Source organism: Pelophylax lessonae (genome assembly GCF_965119305.1).
Source record: "Pelophylax lessonae genome assembly, chromosome: 8".
Lineage (NCBI taxonomy): Eukaryota > Metazoa > Chordata > Amphibia > Anura > Ranidae > Pelophylax > Pelophylax lessonae.
Window position 1 is genome coordinate 63218355 of NC_138775.1, and position 19735 is coordinate 63238089.

General features: G+C 42.6%; 1 protein-coding gene across 5 annotated transcripts in view; it reads left to right on the forward strand.

Moving 5' to 3' along the window:
- The window catches only part of ARHGEF3 (Rho guanine nucleotide exchange factor 3), a 563072-nt gene that overhangs the window by 347949 nt on the left and 195388 nt on the right, over positions 1-19735 (forward strand). For 2 of the 5 annotated variants that reach the window (XM_082266501.1, XM_082266503.1), the window contains one exon: positions 5100-5222. The exons of 2 other annotated variants lie outside the window; for them this stretch is intronic. In XM_082266501.1, the coding sequence (XP_082122627.1) occupies positions 5100-5222 (123 nt within the window). The remainder of the gene's footprint in view (positions 1-5099; positions 5223-19735) is intronic. One more of the 5 variants, XM_082266502.1, reaches the window with a different exon arrangement.

Below are 19735 nucleotides of genomic sequence, written 5' to 3' on the forward strand. Positions count from 1 at the left end.
AGGTTTCACATATATTCTAATTCAATGGTATGTAAAAAAAAAAGGAATCTTTTTTTTTAATATCGGACTTTATTTGAGATTATTGACAAAGCAAGCATTATGTACATAATGTATATATCACAGGATCCCGGCTAGTGCTACATGTACCTATAGCCATCACTTCTGAAAGTTCAGTAAAATAAGCTTTTTTTTATATATATATATATATATATATATATATATATATATATATATATATATATATATTATTTTTAATGCAAAACAAATAATATTTTTTTCTTTCAGAAAAACCTAGTCTCTTAGACATATGGATATACATTTATAGGATACTGGTGGTAAATGCAGAAATGTATATAGTTCTTTATAGAAAATGATAAGGCCCAAGGAATATTTAGCAAACATCTATAATATTATGGAACTGATAATCATTGATGTATAAAACTTGATTGCTGTGAAATAATGAATGCATGCACGGAATGTAATAGCTGTCAATTCTTTCCTTTGAAATACCCACTATCATTCTTGGTGACTTAAACATCACTGTTAATGTTAACAGCCCAGCTACAGCTCAACTTCTCAACTTAACCTCATCTTTTGATCTAACACAATGGACATACCGTTCCTCTCACTCCGATGGCAATACCCTAAACCTTGTATTCTCCCATCTCTGCACTTTGGCAACCTCACCAACACCCCCTTTCCTCCCTCTGATCACAACCTCATCAGTTTCACAGTATCCTTGGTTGGAGCAGTGCTGTATCTTGGCCTAGGCGGCACTTTGCAGAGGCGCAGCAAAAAAATCTGCACCCGCACAAAAAAAAAAAACTGCCTTTTCCCGACTCCCTCACGAAAAAAGGGTCCCTGCCGGCTTGCGATACACTTTTAGTATAGTGCCAGTCTTACGGGGCGAGTTAGGCCGGAGGGTAGGGTCCAGGAGGCAAATCAGTCTGGCAGCCCTATAAAGCGGTCACGCTGCTACCTGCCATTATAATAATACCTGCCGGTGAAAACATTCAGACATACCGCAGGCCGCCAACCACACTTAATACAATTGGCCTGACAGCCACCAATGCTTGTAAGTGTGGCACTGCAGCCTAATGCTACCAGGTATGGCGGGTATCATGTCAATAATATAATTGTATTTGTTTAAACATCCTTGTCCTTGAGCGATCATATTGAATTGCATCATATACAATTAAGACTTTTAACTGTATATGATGGCAATAATATTTTGGACCTGCTCACCTGATATGTGCTATCGCAATATGTCACTGGATTAGTAAGATTACTCCTATTTTATAAGATATGTGGACTTGTGTTATGGGGCCGCACTGATATGCTACACTGAGTAGGCTGCACTGATGGGCAGTAATGAGGCTGCACTGATGAGCACTGATAAGGCTGCACTTATGGGAATGGATGAGGCTGCACTGATGGGCATTGATAGACTGTGGTTGTGGTCTGTGGTTTACAGATGACAGGGCGGGTCATAAGCAGGAAAGGGTGTGACCTTTACAGGAAGGGGTGGGTCATATTTAAATTAGGGGGTGCCCAAGTTTAGTCAGGCCTAGGGCAGCACAAACCATAAGTACACCACTGTCTCCAACCACCTATTCCTTTAAGCAGCAAATGATTACTTGTAGAAACCTTCGTCACTTTAACCCTTCTCTTCTCTATTCTGCTACTGACCACCTCTTTGACAAAATCTCTCCCCTGTCCTGTCCTGACCCAGCCACCTCTGTCTACAATAGTTTACTCTCATCCTCACTGGACGCACTTGGCGTAAAAACAAATCCCTGCATTGTTTTCAGACATTCCCACTGGGCATTATTACCTCCTTTCATCCCTTGCTGGTGTAACGCTCCTGCGTTTTACGTATGATGTGGATTTTCAGCTGCAGAAATATTCCACTTCAGTAGTCATGTAGAGAAACGCTGAGACACCATTCCCAACTCTCAATGACTCATCATGTGTGGATGATCTCAATTCAGCAAGTAAATACACACACTCAATAAGATGTTTCCTAGAGTGACTTATGTATATAGTAACACAGTGATGATAGGCTGAAGAGACAGGTTGGGTAGAGATGGTAGATGACAGACACTTGAAAGGAAATGTTCTTGAAAGTAAGATAGTAGCAGATGGGATGCAGATAGGTTTAGCAATCATGTATGGTAGTAGATGACAGAGTAGCAGGTGGACATACAAGAGAGATCAACCCAGTGCAAGAACAGGTGGTAGTAGGCTCAAGAGCTAGCAATCTTAGATAATGCAGATGTAGTAATAGTCCTTAGTATGCAGAGCTAGATAGTGTAAGCTTTAGTATAAAGGTTATAGAGGTTTCCCCTGTGGGGTACTTATCACTAATAGCAATGTAGCAGAGGAGAGGTTCGGCAAGAGCGGATGATCCGGTAGCGGGATACAGGGATCAGCGCAGCGTGGTTCCGACAGCGAGGTATGCTTGCAAGCATGTGAGCTTCAAGACAGGTTAGCATCAAGGCACAAAGCAGTTTGAACGAACACATGTGAGTGAGAGCCGGCGATCTAAATAGCCATCCAGTCCGGCGCTCAGTGATGACAGCATCAGTCTTAAAGGTGTATGCGCACCTTACCAAAAGAGAATGGTGGGGCGCATACACTTATGAAAGAGTAATTAGGGTACCCAAAGGTACCAGAACATTACAGCTGGGCACTATTGCTCCTCTCTACCCCCAGCTGGTCAACATTGTTTATCGATGAAGTGCTGCAACCTCCACATAATCGAATCAGCTGGATTACTGGTGCTCAGACGCAGGTTGCTGAAGCCTTGACAACACCAAATCCACACGGAAAGCTGACGCAGGTTGCTGAAGCCTTGACAACACCAAATCCACACGGAAAGCTGGCAACGCGGTACTTGACAGTAATTGTAAGCTATATTTAACAGATGGGTGGAATATAGCCACAAAACGCCTTTTAGGCAGAAATGCATTGATGTTTTGTGGCTGCATTCTAACCATCTTTTTAAAAAAGCCTACAGTTACTGTTAAGTGCCATGTTGCTGGCTTTCCATGTGGATTTGATGGTCACCATTGTTTACCTCCACCCCTCTCAGGGTACTACTGTTCCCTTCCATTCCCAGCACTATTGGATCATGCCTTCGCCACCACCATTTATTTTCCCCACCCCACATTGGACACTTTTGTTCTTCCTCACCCCCTCCTGGCAATATTGTTTCTCCCAACCCCCTGCTGGGCACCATTGTTTCTTCAAACCTCTCTGTGGGCACTATAGTCTCAACTTACTCCCTACTGGACACTTTTATTACCCCACCTCCCACTGGAGACAATTGTTTCCACCCAACCTACATAGCACAATTGTTCCCCCCACACCCTGCTAAGCACCCCCTCAATCTTCTGGGCATTAGTGTTGCCCCCTCACCCCCTACTGAGCTACTGAGCACCCCCCCCCCCCCACACTGACAAATGCACTTTACTTTTCCTTCCACTGACCAACAATGTCAAGGAAATTCTTCCACCCACGGACACTAACATCTGGCATTTTTTGTCCCCACTGACCACAGTTGTTATGGAGTATTTTGAAAGTACAAGCACTGTGGACTGTGTACAGTGTACAGCTCAGACTATATTTGAGCTACACCCAATATTTAGCACAATTTACCCACGCTAAATTGCACCACTTGTCTCCTTTTACCGACTGAGGGTTCACTTCTAACCCTTTTCTACTTGATTTAAAACGAAAAAAAAAATCCTACATACATGCATACTACAACCATACATTTTACAAATAAGCCTATTGGTAAACTACTATGGTGGCTCTGATTGATGACCTCCTACAGACTAAAAATTACTTTGTGGCACTGACTCGGAACAAAGGCAAAGATCAGGAAATCAGATAAAAGCCATAAGATCTTATCTGCATACTTATTCTGTGTCAATGACTCAAAACATTGGGGAAAACAGTTGAGCATGACAGCCAGGCAACTAGTAATTTTAGGGCGGTCCGCTGTTCTATACTTTACTTCATTCTTCACATTCCTCAAATTTGGCTTCCTAGACTGACAATCCTTCTATAGAAAAGATGATTAATTTGAAGGCACTAGATCCAGATCTTGCCTGCCGTAACTAACTCTTCCTCCCACATGTATCTCACCCTTGAAGCATAACTCTGTTCTATAGCCAGCAGTGTCTGGACTTTGTAAAGTTCTAGGGTTTATCCTGCTTGTGTTGTGCACTGCAAAACTTCATTTGAACCCGCCCTGTCTGCAAGTTTGGAAGCACAATACGGGCTACCATTGGGCTTTTGGAACGATTATGGACACAAATGTTGTGACGTTTTAACTAATGGTGAGAAATGTCACTTTGTAAATGGTAACAAAACACAGTGATCTTAATCAAATAGTTTCTCTGCATTCTTTTGCCTGGGGTCATAAGTCACCTGGAATATGACACAACAGCTTTATGCCCAGGAGCTGAATGACATTGAGTACAATACATTCACACCTATAGGGTTTCTTTGTCATGCAGGTGACAAGAGTTCTAGGAATATCTACAAATGCAAGTGAGATCCGTGGGATGTAGCTGGTATGGTTGCCTGTCTTTCCTCTTTAAAGTTTTTACTTACCCTTCCAGTTTATATTAGCAGTTAAAGTCAATTTTTTTGTTTTGGGTAGAGAGGGAAGCATAATGACCTCTGTCCAGGAATTTATTGCCATCTGTGTTCCCATAAGGGAGATCTGAGCATATCCCACCTCATGCTCAGAATGTGACAAAGCCAATGAGCACATCCACCTTGAACTCAATTCGAGAACCAGTGAGTAAACCCATAGTGATGGGAGTGGTGACAAAAAACTGATTGCGGTGTATTTATAAAAATTTACTATTGTAACAATCATGATGTTAGCTGCTGATACCAAGAGTAAGTGCTAACCATATTCACAAGAAAAGTATTATTATTGCTATTATTTTTCACATTAAGATTTTATAAAGTTGTATTTATTAAAGCCCAACTCCATGAAAAAAAAGAAAAGCCACCCTCGCAATGAGCCGTTATCTGCCCTGCACTGGGTAAATTGCTCATTACCTTACTCCTCGCTCCAGCAGGCTCCCTCCAGTGCTACCGCTGCCCCCAACTGTGTACGCGATGAAGCCAAGGCTCAGCCCATAGATTGGAGCTTCAAGCGAAGGAGGAGTGCGCCGGAGCCCGTTGGAGTCGGGTATAAGGTTAGTGATACAGCTTCTTCTGAAATTACCTTGGCATAGCAAGCTGCTAATCCTTGCAGTTTTTTTTTTGTGGGGGGGGGCACTACAAGGCTGGATTTTTTTTTTTTCTGTGCAGTCGGGCTTTAAATTATTGTCAATGTTTGGGAGGGTCAATGAACAGTCTGGATCTTAATTATGAGGTCAGTCAGCTGAAGAGTTTGGGGACTCCTGCTTTAAAGAGTTGTGATGATGTGCAAAGTGCAGCCATCCTCAGATTTAGAGCAGTCAAGGCAATAAAAGATGATTGCTGATTGGTTATTTTGGGTTAGCATGCTTAACCCTCCTCTTATGTTAGCTTTCTGTTACTATCCATGATGTTAACGTGTCGGTTTTGACCCGTGTCTTAAATCAGCCATAACATACCCTCTGAACAATTATTTATCATCCAATTTGTTTCTTACCTCTTGGTTACCTTGTTAGGCTTCTTTATCCTTGAAAAGATTGGTTATAATATTTTTCGTGTGACCCCCTTAGACCTTTCTTTTGATAGCATACCTCTCATTTTCAAATTTAAAAAATGGTAAAATAAAGTCAGCAACTCTGAAATGTATTGGTCCTATGTTTCTTTACTTTATTTAGAGAAGCAGACAAGCAGGCAAAGAGATAGGCCCCTCCCTAACTACAGCTCACAGGGTTGAGAGGTGATTGGCTGTCAGTGTTACTAAGCAGAGAGAATGTTTATGATTTTAGTTTTGGAACTTATTAGTGTTCTAAAATCCTATATTATAACTGGGTCAGAATTGACCCTAACACCATAAACGTCTTAATTTTCACCACAGTATTTTATAATTTAGTGAAAAGGATTATTTTTCTATTACATTGTTTAAATAGAGGTTCCTGACAAAGTAAAAAAATCTTGATGCAATAAACAAATTTATGTGATACTTATAGACATTCAAAACCTGAAAACAGGTCGGTTCTGACCCTAACATAAGAGGAGGGTTAATTATTTGCTCTGTTGTCTTGGCCTTACTAAATTATTTTCTATGAAGAATAAATTATGGAGTTCAATTTGTTTACATAACATTAACTTAATGGGTTTACATGTTGTAGCTTACTGGGTAGCACTCTGCCTTGCAGCAGTAGGATTGATTCCCACCCAGGACACTATCTGCATGGCATTTGCATGTTTCCCATGTGTGGGTTTGCTCCCACACTCCAAAGACATTCTGGTAGGTTAATTGCCTCAAATGAGTGAGCTTAACATGGCTGCCTTACCTCCTAAGACGTTTGAGTCTCCAAGGAGAAAAGCACTATATAAATAAAAATGTATGTATATACAGTATCTCACAAAAGTGAGTACATTTTTGTAAATATTTTATAATATCTTTTCATGTGACAACACTGAAGAAATGAAACTTTGCCAAACACACCTCCAAGACTACCACTGCCTAGCTAAAGATGCTGGCCAAGCATGTCTCCAGACCTAAATCCTACTGAGCATCTGTGGGGCATCCTCAAAAGGAAGGTGGAGGAGCGCAAGGTCTCTAACATCCACCAGCTCCGTGATGTCATCATGGAGGAGTGGAAGAGGATTCGAGTGGCAACCTGTGAAGCTCTGGTGAATTCAATGCCCAAGAGGGTTAAGGCAGTACTGGAAAATAATAGTGGCCACACAAATATTGACACTTTGGGCCCAATTTGGACATTTTCTACTTAGGGGTGTACTCATTTTTGTTGCCAGCGGTTTAGACATTAACCACTTGCCGACCGCCGCAAGTACATTTACTGCGGCGGTCAGCCCCCCCTGGGCAAAGTGACGTATGGGTACGTCACTCGCCCGTGAGCTAATAGGGGGCGAGCGTGCGCCACCGGAGGCGCGCTCCAGTCCCCACTCGTTCACTGCCATCCCCGCGCGAGTGACCGGCGGCTCCGATGTCCACCGGTCACTCGCAATCTCCCGCTGGAGAGGGAGAAAGGCAGGCGGCTAATGTAAACAAAGCCGCCTGTCATTCTCCCTGGTGTAACTGCAAAGATCATACGATCCTGCTATGTAGGATCGTATGTCTCTGTGGTTACATCAAAAGCCACGCCCCTTTACAGTTAGAAGCACGCCCCTAGGGACACACTTAACCCCTTGATCTCTATTAAAGTTAACCCCTTCCCTGCCAGTGTCATTTTTACAGTAACAGTGCATATGTATAGCACTGATTACTGTAGTAATGTCACTGGTACCCCCAAAAGTGTCAAAAATGTCAGTCAAGGGTCCAATCTGTCCGCCGTCAAGTCACAGTCCCGCAAAAAAAATCGCAGATCGCCGCCATTACTAGTTGAAAAAAAAAAAAACAATAAAAATTACATAAATCTTTCCCGTGGTTAGTAAACGCAATAACTTTTGCGCAAACCAATCAAAATATGCTTATTGCGATTTTTTTCACCAAAAATATGTAGCAGAAAACAAATTGACCTAAAATGTTAAAAAAATGTGATTTTTACATGTTTTTGAGGGGAATTTCAGATAAAAAAATGTGAAAAATATTGTTATTTTTTATTTCAAAATTGACGCTGTTTTTTTGTTTATAGCGCAAAAAGTAAAAATCGCACAGGTGATCAAATACCACCAAAAGAAAGCTCTGTTTGTGGGAAAAAAAGGATGTCAATTTCATTTGGGTACAGCGTCGCACAACCGCGCAATTGTCCGTTAAAATCACGCAGTGCCGAATCGCAAAATAGGCCCTGGTCTTTGAGCAGCCAAATCCTCTGGGGCTTAAGTGGTTAATGGCTGTGTGTTGAGTTATTTTGAGGGGACAGAACATTTACACTGTTATACAAGCTGTACATTCACGACTTTACATTGTAGCAAAGTGTAATTTCTTTAGTGTTGTCACATGAAAAGATATAATAAAATATTTACAAAAATGTGAGGGGTGTCCTCACTTTTGTCAGGATAGTCAAAGCTCCATGTACAGCCTTGGCCTAGGGTTAGAAGGGCTCCAAGGGGACCCAAGTACCAGTCTGAAGACTAATAAAGACACCTTAAGGTACCTGCATTTCTGGACTGTTGTTACCATAGACTCTTTCTAGGCCTAGTCGTCTTACTTTAATTTGAGTAACCCAATCCAGCTGTTTTAGGATGGATAAGACGGGACTCTAGGTTGGGGAAACACCCACCAGTCAGCTGTTGTCAGTAAAAAAAGCCAATAGATGAGTGGTGTTTGCCTGGCGCCCCCTCCTTCCCAAACATACACAAACATAGAAACATAGAATGTGTCGGCAGATAAGAACCATTTGGCACATCTAGTCTGCCCAATATATCTGAATCCTATGAATAGTCCCTGGCCCTATCTTATATGAAGGATAGCCTTATGCCTATCCCATGCATGCTTAAACTCCTTCACTGTATTTGCAGCTACCACTTCTGCAGGAAGGTTATTCCATGCATCCACTACTCTCTCAGTAAAGTAATACTTCCTCATATTACTTTTAAACCTTTGCCCCTCTAATTTAAAACTGTGTCCTCTTGTGGTAGTTTTTCTTCTTTTAAATATGCTCTCCTCCTTTACCGAGTTGATTCCCTTTATGTATTTAAAAGTTTCTATCATATCCCCTCTGTCTCTTCTTTCTTCCAAGCTATACATGTTAAGGTCCTTTAACCTTTCCTGGTAAGTTTTTTCCTGCAATCCATGTACTAGTTTAGTAGCTCTTCTCTGAACTCTCTCTAGAGTATCTATATCCTTCTGGAGATATGGCCTCCAGTACTGCGCACAATACTCCAAGTGAGGTCTCACCAGTGTTCTGTACAGCGGCATAAGCACTTCTCTCTTTCTACTGCTTATACCTCTCCCTATACATCCAAGCATTCTGCTGGCATTTCGTGCTGCTCTATTACATTGTCTTCCCACCTTTAAGTCTTCTGAAATAATTACTCCTAAATCCCTTTCCTCAGATACTGAGGTCAGGACTGTGTCAAATATTCTATATTCTGCCCTTGGGTTTTTACGTCCCAGGTGCATTATCTTGCACTTATCCACATTAAATTTCAGTTGCCAGAGTTCTGACCATTCTTCTAGTTTTCCTAAATCCTTTTCCATTTGGCGTTTCCCTCCAGGAACATCAACCCTGTTACATATCTTTGTGTCATCAGCAAAAAGACAAACCTTACCATCGAGGCCTTTTGCAATATCACTTATGAAGATATTAAACAAAATTGGTCCCAGTACAGATCCCTGAGGTACCCCACTGGTAACATGACCTTGTTCTGAATGTTCTCCATTGACAACAACCCTCTGTTGTCTGTCACTCAGCCACTGCCTAATCCACTCAACAATATGGGAGTCCATGCTCAATGACTGCAGTTTATTGATAAGTCTTCTATGTGGGACAGTGTCAAAAGCCTTACTAAAATCTAGATATGCAATGTCTACTGCACCTCCACCGTCTATTATTTTAGTCACCCAGTCAAAAAAATCTATAAGATTTGTTTGACATGATCTCCCTGAAGTAAACCCGTGTTGTTTTTCATCTTGCAATCCATGGGATTTAAGATGTTCCACAATCCTATCCTTTAATAGGGTTTCCATTAATTTGCCTACTATTGATGTCAGACTCACTGGTCTATAGTTGCTCGATTCCTCCCTACTACCTTTCTTGTGAATGGGCACAACATTTGCCAATTTCCAATCTTCCGGGACGACTCCTGTTACTAATGATTGGTTAAATAAATCTGTTAATGGTTTTGCCAGCTCACCACTAAGCTCTTTTAATAATTTTGGGTGTATCTCATCAGGACCCTGTGACTTATTTGTCTTCACTTTAGACAGCAATCTTAGAACGTCTTCCTCTGTAAAGACACATGCATCAAACGATTCATTAGTCATCCTTTCAAGTGGAGGTCCTTCTCCTTTTTCTTCTGTAAAAACTGAACAGAAGTATTCATTAAGGCAGTCGGCTAGCCCTTTATTCTCTTCTACATACCTTCCGTCCTTTGTTTTTAATTTAGTTATTCCTTGTTTTAATTTCCTTTTTTCATTTATATATCTGAAGAATGTCTTATCCCCCTTTTTCATAGACTGAGCTAGTTTTTCTTCTGCCTGCGCTTTAGAAGTTCTTATAACTTGCTTGGCCTCTTTCTGCCTAATCTTGTAGATTTCCTTATCTTCATTGCTCTGGGTTTTTTTTTATAATTACAAAATGCTAGCTTTTTATTTTTTTTTTTGAAAGGTGTTTATTTAAAATTTTTGCATAACAGTAACAAAAAGAAAACACAAGGGCAACATTGCCCATAAAACAAGTGTAAGGCAAGCATGTAAATTACACAAGGGTATCAGAAGACATCTTAACCTAACACCACAGAAGGGGGGGAAGGGGGGGGAATAGAGAGGGGCCTAACGGCCCAAAACAAGGGGGGGAAGGGGAGGAAATGGGATGCGTACCACAAAGAGCCAGGAGGGCCAAGCAACTGCGAGGCTACACTCCCAACCGGTTGTCACATAGATGGGGGGGGGGGGAAGGAGAAAGGAACATACCAACAAGACTTACCATACCATACACACCCACACATCCACAATCACACACCATCCCCTACCTCCAGGTACCCACCCCCCAAGATAAGGGGGGGTATAGAACAAACAACTCATGTAATAAAACAAATATAAACCGCATAACATCCGGGGCTACTCAGACTCAGTCGAGAGATAAGCTGGAGGGCAAAGGGGCATCTGCCCAATACGAGTCTTCCACATCAAGCCAGGGCTGCCAAACATTAGTGAACTTTTTAGGACACCCTCTACTCTTATAAATTAGCTTATAAAGCGGAACATCACTGCGCACCAAACTATAGAACTCCTGTATGGTAGGCGGTTCAGCCCTCCTCCAATGTAACAAAATAAGTTTCCTGGCATAGAACAGTAAGATGCGGAGCAGGATCCTAGGGCGTACACGATGTACAATGTCATTCAACACACCCAGCAGGCCTACCTCAGGAGTAAGAGGGACCGACAGGTGCAGTTTATTAGTAAAAAAGGCAAAAATAGATGTCCAGTAACCTTTAACATGGGGACAGGACCAGAACATGTGGAGCAAGTCCGCAGCAGGACAGCCGCACCTAGGGCAAGCGGCTCCCGGGGCTACCCCCATACGGACCAACTTCTGGGGTGTATAATGCAGATGATGGATAAATTTAAACTGTATTAACCTATTATTCGAACTAATAAGATCCTGAAAACAAACCTCCGTGGCCTCCTCCCATGTCTCCTCTGTCAGGTCGGGCAAGAGCGCGACCCACCGGCCCATGGCCGTTTTAAACGGGTCAGCACCCGCCGCCTGCAGCCTCATATAAAACGTAGTGACCATTTTATTAATCCCTTCAATAGACAATAACAGCTCCATCGGGGACTCCCCGAGCTCCAGGGTCAGTCCCGCAAACTGTGCACGGGCGGCGTGGCGTAATAACAGGTATTTAAAGAAAAAACGGTTGCTCACACCACGGTGGGCCTTCAGGTCATCAAAGGAAACAAAATGAGACGACCGAAAGACGTGAGAGACATGGGTCACCCCAAGTCCAGACCACCAGCCCGAATCCGGATGACCATAGAGCTCGGGGAAGTTGTGATTATCCCATAATGGGGCATTGGGAGACACAGCAGGCGTCTCCACTAACAACTTATTACCAGCATGCCAGGCCAACCACCCTACCTCCATAGGAGAGTCACGGGAGCAGCGTCTAGGGACAGATCTGTGCAGGGCATCAGTAGCCTGTGCCCGCGAGCCATGCATGGCCAATACGAGAATGGTGGAGGAGTTACCCGGAGAATCGCCGAGGCCATCATACAAGTACGTGAGCTGGGACGCAATGAAGTACTTATAAAGGTCTGGACACGCCAGGCCCCCCTGGAATTTGGAGGCCTGGAGAGAGGACCTGGCTATGCGAGGGCGGGAGCCCTGCCAAAAAAAGGAGGTAAGGGCAGAGTCAATTTTGTTGAACAACCGCCTAGGTAGAAAAACTGGGGAAGCCCGAAAAACATAAAGGAATTTAGGTAAGTAAATCATCTTAAAAATGTTAATCCTGCCAATGAGATTCAGTGGCAGTGAAGACCAGGTACGCAACCGAACCTCCATGTGGGCGATAATAGGCTGTACATTCAAAGAGCTATAGACCTGGAGATCCGTGTGTACCCGTATCCCTAAGTATTTAAACGCTGTAGAGAGGGAGACGCCAAAACGCTGTAAAAAACTATAATCCGCGGGTGGGCCAAGCGGAAAAGCCACCGATTTATCCCATCCCACTCTAAGGCCGGACACCCCACCGAACTCCTCCACCACTCCCAGCAAGGCTTCAAAGGAGGACTCGGTGCCATCCAGATATATGAGGGCATCATCCGCGTACAGCGAAATTTTCTCCTCCAGGCCACCACAAAGGATACCACCCACCGTCACCGTCTGTCGCACCGCCAGAGCCAACGGCTCAATGGCAAGGGCAAACAGTAGCGGCGACAGAGGGCAGCCCTGCCTAGTACCACGGTGGAGGGAAAAGGTCGCAGACACATCCTTATTCGTACAAATTCTGGCTAGCGGCCGTGAGTAGAGCAGACGCACCCATCTGATAAACTGGAGGCCAAACCCCATCTTCGACATAACCTGCCAAAGGAAGTCCCATCTCACAGTATCAAAGGCCTTCCGAATATCGAGAGACAACACCAGGCCACTCCTCGCCTCCTTAGTTGCAGTGTATTGGTGTCTAGCTTTTTATTTTTAATGATTTGGGCCACTTCTGCTGAGTACCACAGTGGTCTCTTCCTTTTTTTTGCTTTTACTGACAAGTTGACATAATGACCACTGCTTGGTCAAGCCATGTTCCTTTAGCCTAGTATCTACGACCACCCTAACCTTTGACATATGGTAAGCAGGGATTGGGGTAAATTCATGAAATTGCTTATGTATTCTATTGAAATAAAAAGCTAGAACACTTGGCATCCCTCTATCAGAGAGCATATCTTATCAGTATATATTCAATGTGTTTACTGGTGAAGTGCATATATTAGGCAAAGACTTGGCAGGTGAGAATAGCACAGAATAATGAGAATACACAAGGGAACCTGAAACTGACTGGTGCTGAAAGGAGCAGATCTTGTGATTTGGCTCAGCCCTTTGGAAAAGAAACAGAACAAAACCAGGAAAGGTATTTATAGTGACTCCGCATTCTTGATTGCATTTCACCCCCTTTTGTAAAAAAAAAATAGAATTTTCAAAAAAGGACAAAACTAATGACTGAGCACATTCCTTCTCTAACATCTGTGCTTCTTTATTTCACTTGCATTGGAAATACACATCTGTCAGATTTTTTGACCCCAAAGTATCCTAGTGCTGAACAGCTATACATAAATGTTTAGGTAATGTGGGCCTGTAACTTGAACACAGCACAGTCAACGTACTTTTTAAAGGAGATGACACAAGATGACTGTGGCCTAACCTGGACCTTGTGTCTGTGAGCCTGCAAATGGGACCGGCTAACATTGGAAAGGGTGCTTGCTATTGGGCTGGTTCAAAAATCTCATCCTCGCTGATAACCCAACAGTGGCCTCTTACTTTTTTTTGTCTCCCTTGCCTCTCCAGTCAAACAAGTTTATACGGTCAACTAAGTTAATCTTACACATTTTTGTAACACTTTGCAGGTCTGTCAGGACAGTTTGCACAAAGGTTGGTCAGACTGTGCTTGCATGAAAACCTCCCTCTTATTGTCCCATGGCAGCTTAATAGCAACAGTAAATATACTTAAATTTTAATGGTGATATAATCAGCGCAAAACCATATACGAAAAATGAATAATAAAACCTAGTAAATACACACACAAGGCCACCAACAATCAGTGTTAAACACAAAACACCAGTGAATAAATAAATAGTAAGTATTGCTGCACCAAGTGAATTAATCAAGATATTAAATAAATATGCATATAAAAATCATGATATGAAAGCAAAACAATGCTTATATAAATAAAAACATTCAACAATCCAAGTGCTAAAATTCACGTGATAAATAAAAGTCCCAATAGTGCAAACATTATATAGTAATATGATAAGTGGGCGAAAAAAGATCAAAATATAGAAACTAAATCTTCATCTGTGATCTAACAGTGCAAAAAGTGCTCCACGCTTCACTCAGGTGCTCCCAGTGATTGGTGCAGGATTAGCAGCTCACCTTAGGGATAGACTCAAAGGAGTCATGCATGCTTAAAGATGTTATGGATACACAGCCTGGTCACCCCTCTCCTTCTGCTCCAGATGACCCTCCAAGTGCGCCAGGAACTGAGCTTAAAATAAATGGAAGAAGGGATCTAGTGCTCTCTGTTTATAATGCTTTATTCAATCCAGTGTATCCAGTAAGAAATCCACTTACATATTCCAGCACTTAAGCAGTGCGGGCTTCCAGCGTCAGACAATAAACAATCTCTGAACCTCCGAAGACCGATGTGCTGCGAGTAGGCTCCTCCCCCGTATGCGTTACGTCAGATGACTTCTGTCGCAGCACGTCGGTCCTCGGAGGTTCAGAGATTGTTACAGCCTTATTCCAAAACGAATTATATTGATTATTTTTCTCAACATTCTGCAAACAATCCCCATAATGACAACATAAAAGAAGTTTGTTTGAAATCTTTGCAAATTTATTAAAAATAAAAAATGAAAAAAAATCACATGTATATAAGTATTCACAGCGTTTACCATGACACTCAAAATTGAGCTCAGGTTCATCCTGATTCCACTGATCATCTTTGAGATGTATCTACAACTTGATCGGAGTCCCCCTGTGGTAATCTCAGTTGATTGGACACGATTTGGAAAGGCACACACCTGCCTATATAAGTTCCTACAGTTAACAGGGCTTTTCAGAGCTAAAACCAAGCCATGAAGTCCAAGTAATTGTCTGCAGACCTCTGATACAGGATTGTATGGAGGCACAGATCTGGGGAAGGGTACAGAAAAAGTTCTGCAGCATTGAAGGTCTTGGAAGTTTGTAACCACCAGGACTCTTGCTAGAGTGGGCTGCCCTGCCAAACTAAGCGTTTGGGATAGAAGGGCCTTAGTCAGGGAGATGACCAAGAACCCAATGGTCACTCTGACAGAGCTCCAGCGTTTCTCTATGGAGTGAGGAGAATCTTCCAGAAGAACAACCATATCTGCAGCACTCCACCAATCAGGCCTGTATGGTAGAGTGGCCAGAGTGTCATTATGGGGATTGTTTGTTGAATTTTGTGGAAAATAATGAATTTATTCCATTTTGGAATAAAGCTGTAACATAACAAAATATGGAAAAACTGAAGCGCTGTGAATACTTTCCGGATTCACTGTAGCATCTAAGAGGCTATGGGCAGTTGTTTTCAGTGATCTAGTGAGTATTCCCAATGAATGTGCAAGAGCAACATGTATAGGTATATGTTTTATGGCTGTGCAATCTCTTCTGTTTCAAAGCCTTATGTGAGTGAGATAGCACTGGACTGATGGAAGTAAAGGTTGGTTCTGATGGATCTACCATAAAGTAATTTTTCCCTCAAAGAAGAGATCCACGGTTGAAATTTAGTATGGGTAGACCCTGTGCTGGTCCGAGAATTTTTCCCCTGAAACGCATTGGCTGTATTTAATGCTCTTAACCATTAAATGTTTCAAAAAGGTCATCAAGTGAGATTAACTTTTGAACCAACAAGTGACCAAAGCTGCGGACCATGAATTCCAACAGTTTATTTATTAAGCATTAGCTAAAACTTTACATGGATGTCTTGGTCCACAGTTGCAGAAGTGAGGGGGAATCCATAGACTGCACAGATCAGGGGGGAGACAGCGGCCTGGGTGGTAGTGAGCCAGAGCAGGATGTATGGGCAGGACACTGAAATGCGTACGCCTACCCACTGCTATCCCTTGCACAAGGTCTACATAGGACTGCACAATGTGTGTGTGAGGATACACCGCAGCTGCGGCTTGAGGATCTGCTTCTCTATCGGTTTGTACACATGGCTTTCAGCCTCCCATCTAGGTGTATTGGTCATCAAGATCTCGGCCGCCCCTTCTATCCAGCGCTTTTTATGCTATCATCTGTGGGCTTCCACATTCCATCTTTGCCTTGAACCAGGCTCCGCGGGGTGGGGTTAATCACATCCCACAACGGCCGTCAGGAGGCTTGCCTGCATGCATCCTGCTCCGGCTCACCACCACCCAGCCTTCTGTCTCCTCCTGATCTGTGCTTTGACAGTCTGTGGATTGCCCCTTGCCTCTTCCACTGTGGTCCAAGGCATCCATGTAAGTTTTAGCTAATGCTTAAAGCGGAGTTCCGGCCTCGGAAAGTTTTTTTCAATAAAAATACCCCCGGGACAGTCAGGGCTAGTATATTCCACAATGGATAGCCTCTGAACTGTCCCGGGTCGCACTTACCTTTTAGAAGAAATACTTACCTTGAAAATGTCTTGTCCAGCACTGCCATCTCAGGTGTGGGCAGCTGAAGCCAGCGCGTCCTCTTCGGCGTCCTCTTCGTCCCAGAATGCCCTGCACCGGCCCCACTCATCATGTCCGGTGCAGGCACGTCATTCCTGCACAGCTTCTGGGCATGCCCAGAAGCTGTTTAGCAGTGAATGACGCGCCTGCACCGGAAGTGACGAGTGGGGCCGGTGCAGGCGCATTGATTCCTGGGAGCGATGACGTTCAGCTCCCAGGAATCAATGCAAGCAGGAAGTGACAGCGTGGGCCGCGGGCGGAGAGGGAGGAAGAGGAAGTAAGGTGAGTATATTTTCTTCTAAAACAAGGTAAGTAAAGAAAAAAAAATTGTGATTATCCATTTATTTTTCAGGTGACACAGAGCAAGCAGATGGGGCAAAGTGACTTTTAAGGGTGGAACTCCACTTTAATAAATAAACTTTTTGAATTAATGGTTCAGCGCCTTGGTCACGTTTGCAATTCTCTGTGTATCAAGAGCTGCAGATGATACACTGGAACTTGTGTTTTCCATTTTTAAGAAACTCCATGACAGTTGCTTATTCACTGTGACCTTTTTACTGCTATTTTAGGAGTTGAGAGTTGCTCATCCCTTGCAACCTTTTTTGCAGCCATTTCATATGCATGAATAATTCCTTCCAGTAGCCCATTGTGAGCACTTGAGTTAGTGCCTAATGGCACTTTTGAACTTTTGCACCAGGCGCTCCTCAGTTCAAATCCAAGAATTTCTGTTTCAAAGAGAAGCAACATTTTTTTGGTCTCTGATGCAACCTTTGTGGTAATTAATGTTTAAAGTAGGTGAGCCTCTGGAAGAGCTGTTAAGCAGGTTTGTGGGAGTGGATGGGCTTACTTTAGGTCCTTCCTGCTCTGAGCCTAAGCCATCACCCCTCTTCGGATGACACTCTTCCATCTTTTCAACACGATGTTTCTTTCAGCAAAATTATTTTAAAAATGGATAAAGACACTCATGTATCATTTAATAAAAAAATCTTATAAAAAGCCTCTGTAAGACGTCCTTGCCGTTTCCACATTCCCTTAAAGACTCAAGTGTGCAAAATGTTGGAGCCGAGTCTAGGCAGTGACAGTAACGCGCATGACCGCAGTCCAGAGCGTCGTACGCCATTTGAGCTCTATGTATATTCATTCACATGTAAGTGCTCAATCCATTAATAAATCATTTGTAAGGATTTATGCACTATGGAGATTTTTTCTTTCATGTGCTAATGTGATTGCGGCTTGCTGTGTGGACATCTCGCCTGATAGGGATTGTTTCGGAAGTCTGATTACCCGTGGCAAAGTTTACATTATGAACAACATGGATTTTCGGCTTTCTTGTTTATTTTATTTAATTTATTTTGGTCACTTTATTTTCAATTTATTAGTTTAAACACATATTTTTCACTAAGCGCAAGGGCTAATGCATACGATTTGTATAATTTAAAGCGGAGTTCCGGGCACAGAATCGTTTTTTTTTTTTCAATCTCCCCCTAACAATCACCCTTACACATCGATACATCCGCTAATCCTGGTTAGAATGGTGAAATAATGAGTTTGCAAGAATAAAATCTTACTTTATATAATTTCTGATGTGCGGCGCCATCTTTGTTGTGGATTGCCGAGTCCGTTGTGGGGAAATGTCTTCCCTTCTTCCTGATTCCAGTGGGCGTAGGCCTGTGATCAAGAAATGAGAACAGTGGTCGGCCGCCCATGTGACTGCAAAGTGCATCATGGGAGGGCCGAGGAAGAGCTCCCAGGACGCATTGCGGCAGGAAGTGACGAGGAGAGCCGAGGCACAGGAGGGAGGAAGTCCTTTAAAAGGTGAGTATACAAACCTCTGTAAACAGGTAAGTGAAAAAAAAAAAACTATGGGAATATCCAATTCTGACTCAGCGGAGAGTAAGGAATACAATGCAGTAATTATTAGAAATTGAATTTTGTGCCCGGAACTCCGCTTTAATAGCACAGTTCTGTGCCTGTATAACTTTCTGCAGAGATTTCCAGGAAATAATCGCAGGCTCCCCACTGGTGCTGATTGGGAACATTAATATGAGTGATTCATAAAAAGAAGTGAAGGAAAAAATTAACCATGACCAATAACTTATATTTAACTTTGGCTGTAAAAAAAGGATTTATCTATCTATCTGTTTGTCTATCTATCTATCTACAGTGCATTGTGAAAGTATTCGGCCCCCTTGAACTTTTCGACCTTTTGCCACATTTCAGGCTTCAAACATAAAGATATAAAACTGTATTGGGACACAATCATGAAGTGGAACGAAATTTATTGGATATTTCAAACTTTTTTAACAAATAAAAAACTGAAAAATTGGGCGTGCAAAATTATTCAGCCCCTTTACTTTCAGTGCAGCAAACTCTCTCTCCAGAAGTTCAGTGAGGATCTCTGAATGATCCAATGTTGACCTAAATGACTAATGATGATAAATAGAATCCACCTGTGTGTAATCAAGTCTCCGTATAAATGCACCTGCACTGTGATAGTCTCAGAGGTCTGTTTAAACTCAGAGAGCATCATGAAGAACAAGGAACACACCAGGCAGGTCCGAGATACTGTTGTGGAGAAGTTTAAAGCCGGATTTGGATACAAAAAGATTTCCCAAGCTTTAAACATCCCAAGGAGCACTGTGCAAGCGATAATATTGAAATTAAAACTATTATGATGAACTTTCTGTAAGAAGCAGGTGTCCCCCATAAACCTAACCCAGAAGTCCCCCAGTGATAAACAAAGCATTGTTTGAGAACCAGTGATCTATTTTATCATTTCTGCATTCACAATACAGTCATCGTTGGTACGTTGGAAGCTGAGTGGAATATTCCTCTGGCTAAAATTCAAGGTCTAGAACCTTGATGGAATCACTTTCTCTCACCCATGTTTTTATAATGCAAGGCCATATGTTTTCACAAGAGATTACCATAAAAGCTTTGGGTACACTTCAATTACATCACTCAAGGAAGATTTCCTTCCAGATGTTTTGCAACTTATCTCCTGCAATGCTGCAAATTATCATTGTGAAAGCCCTGTCCCACATGATCTTTTTCCAT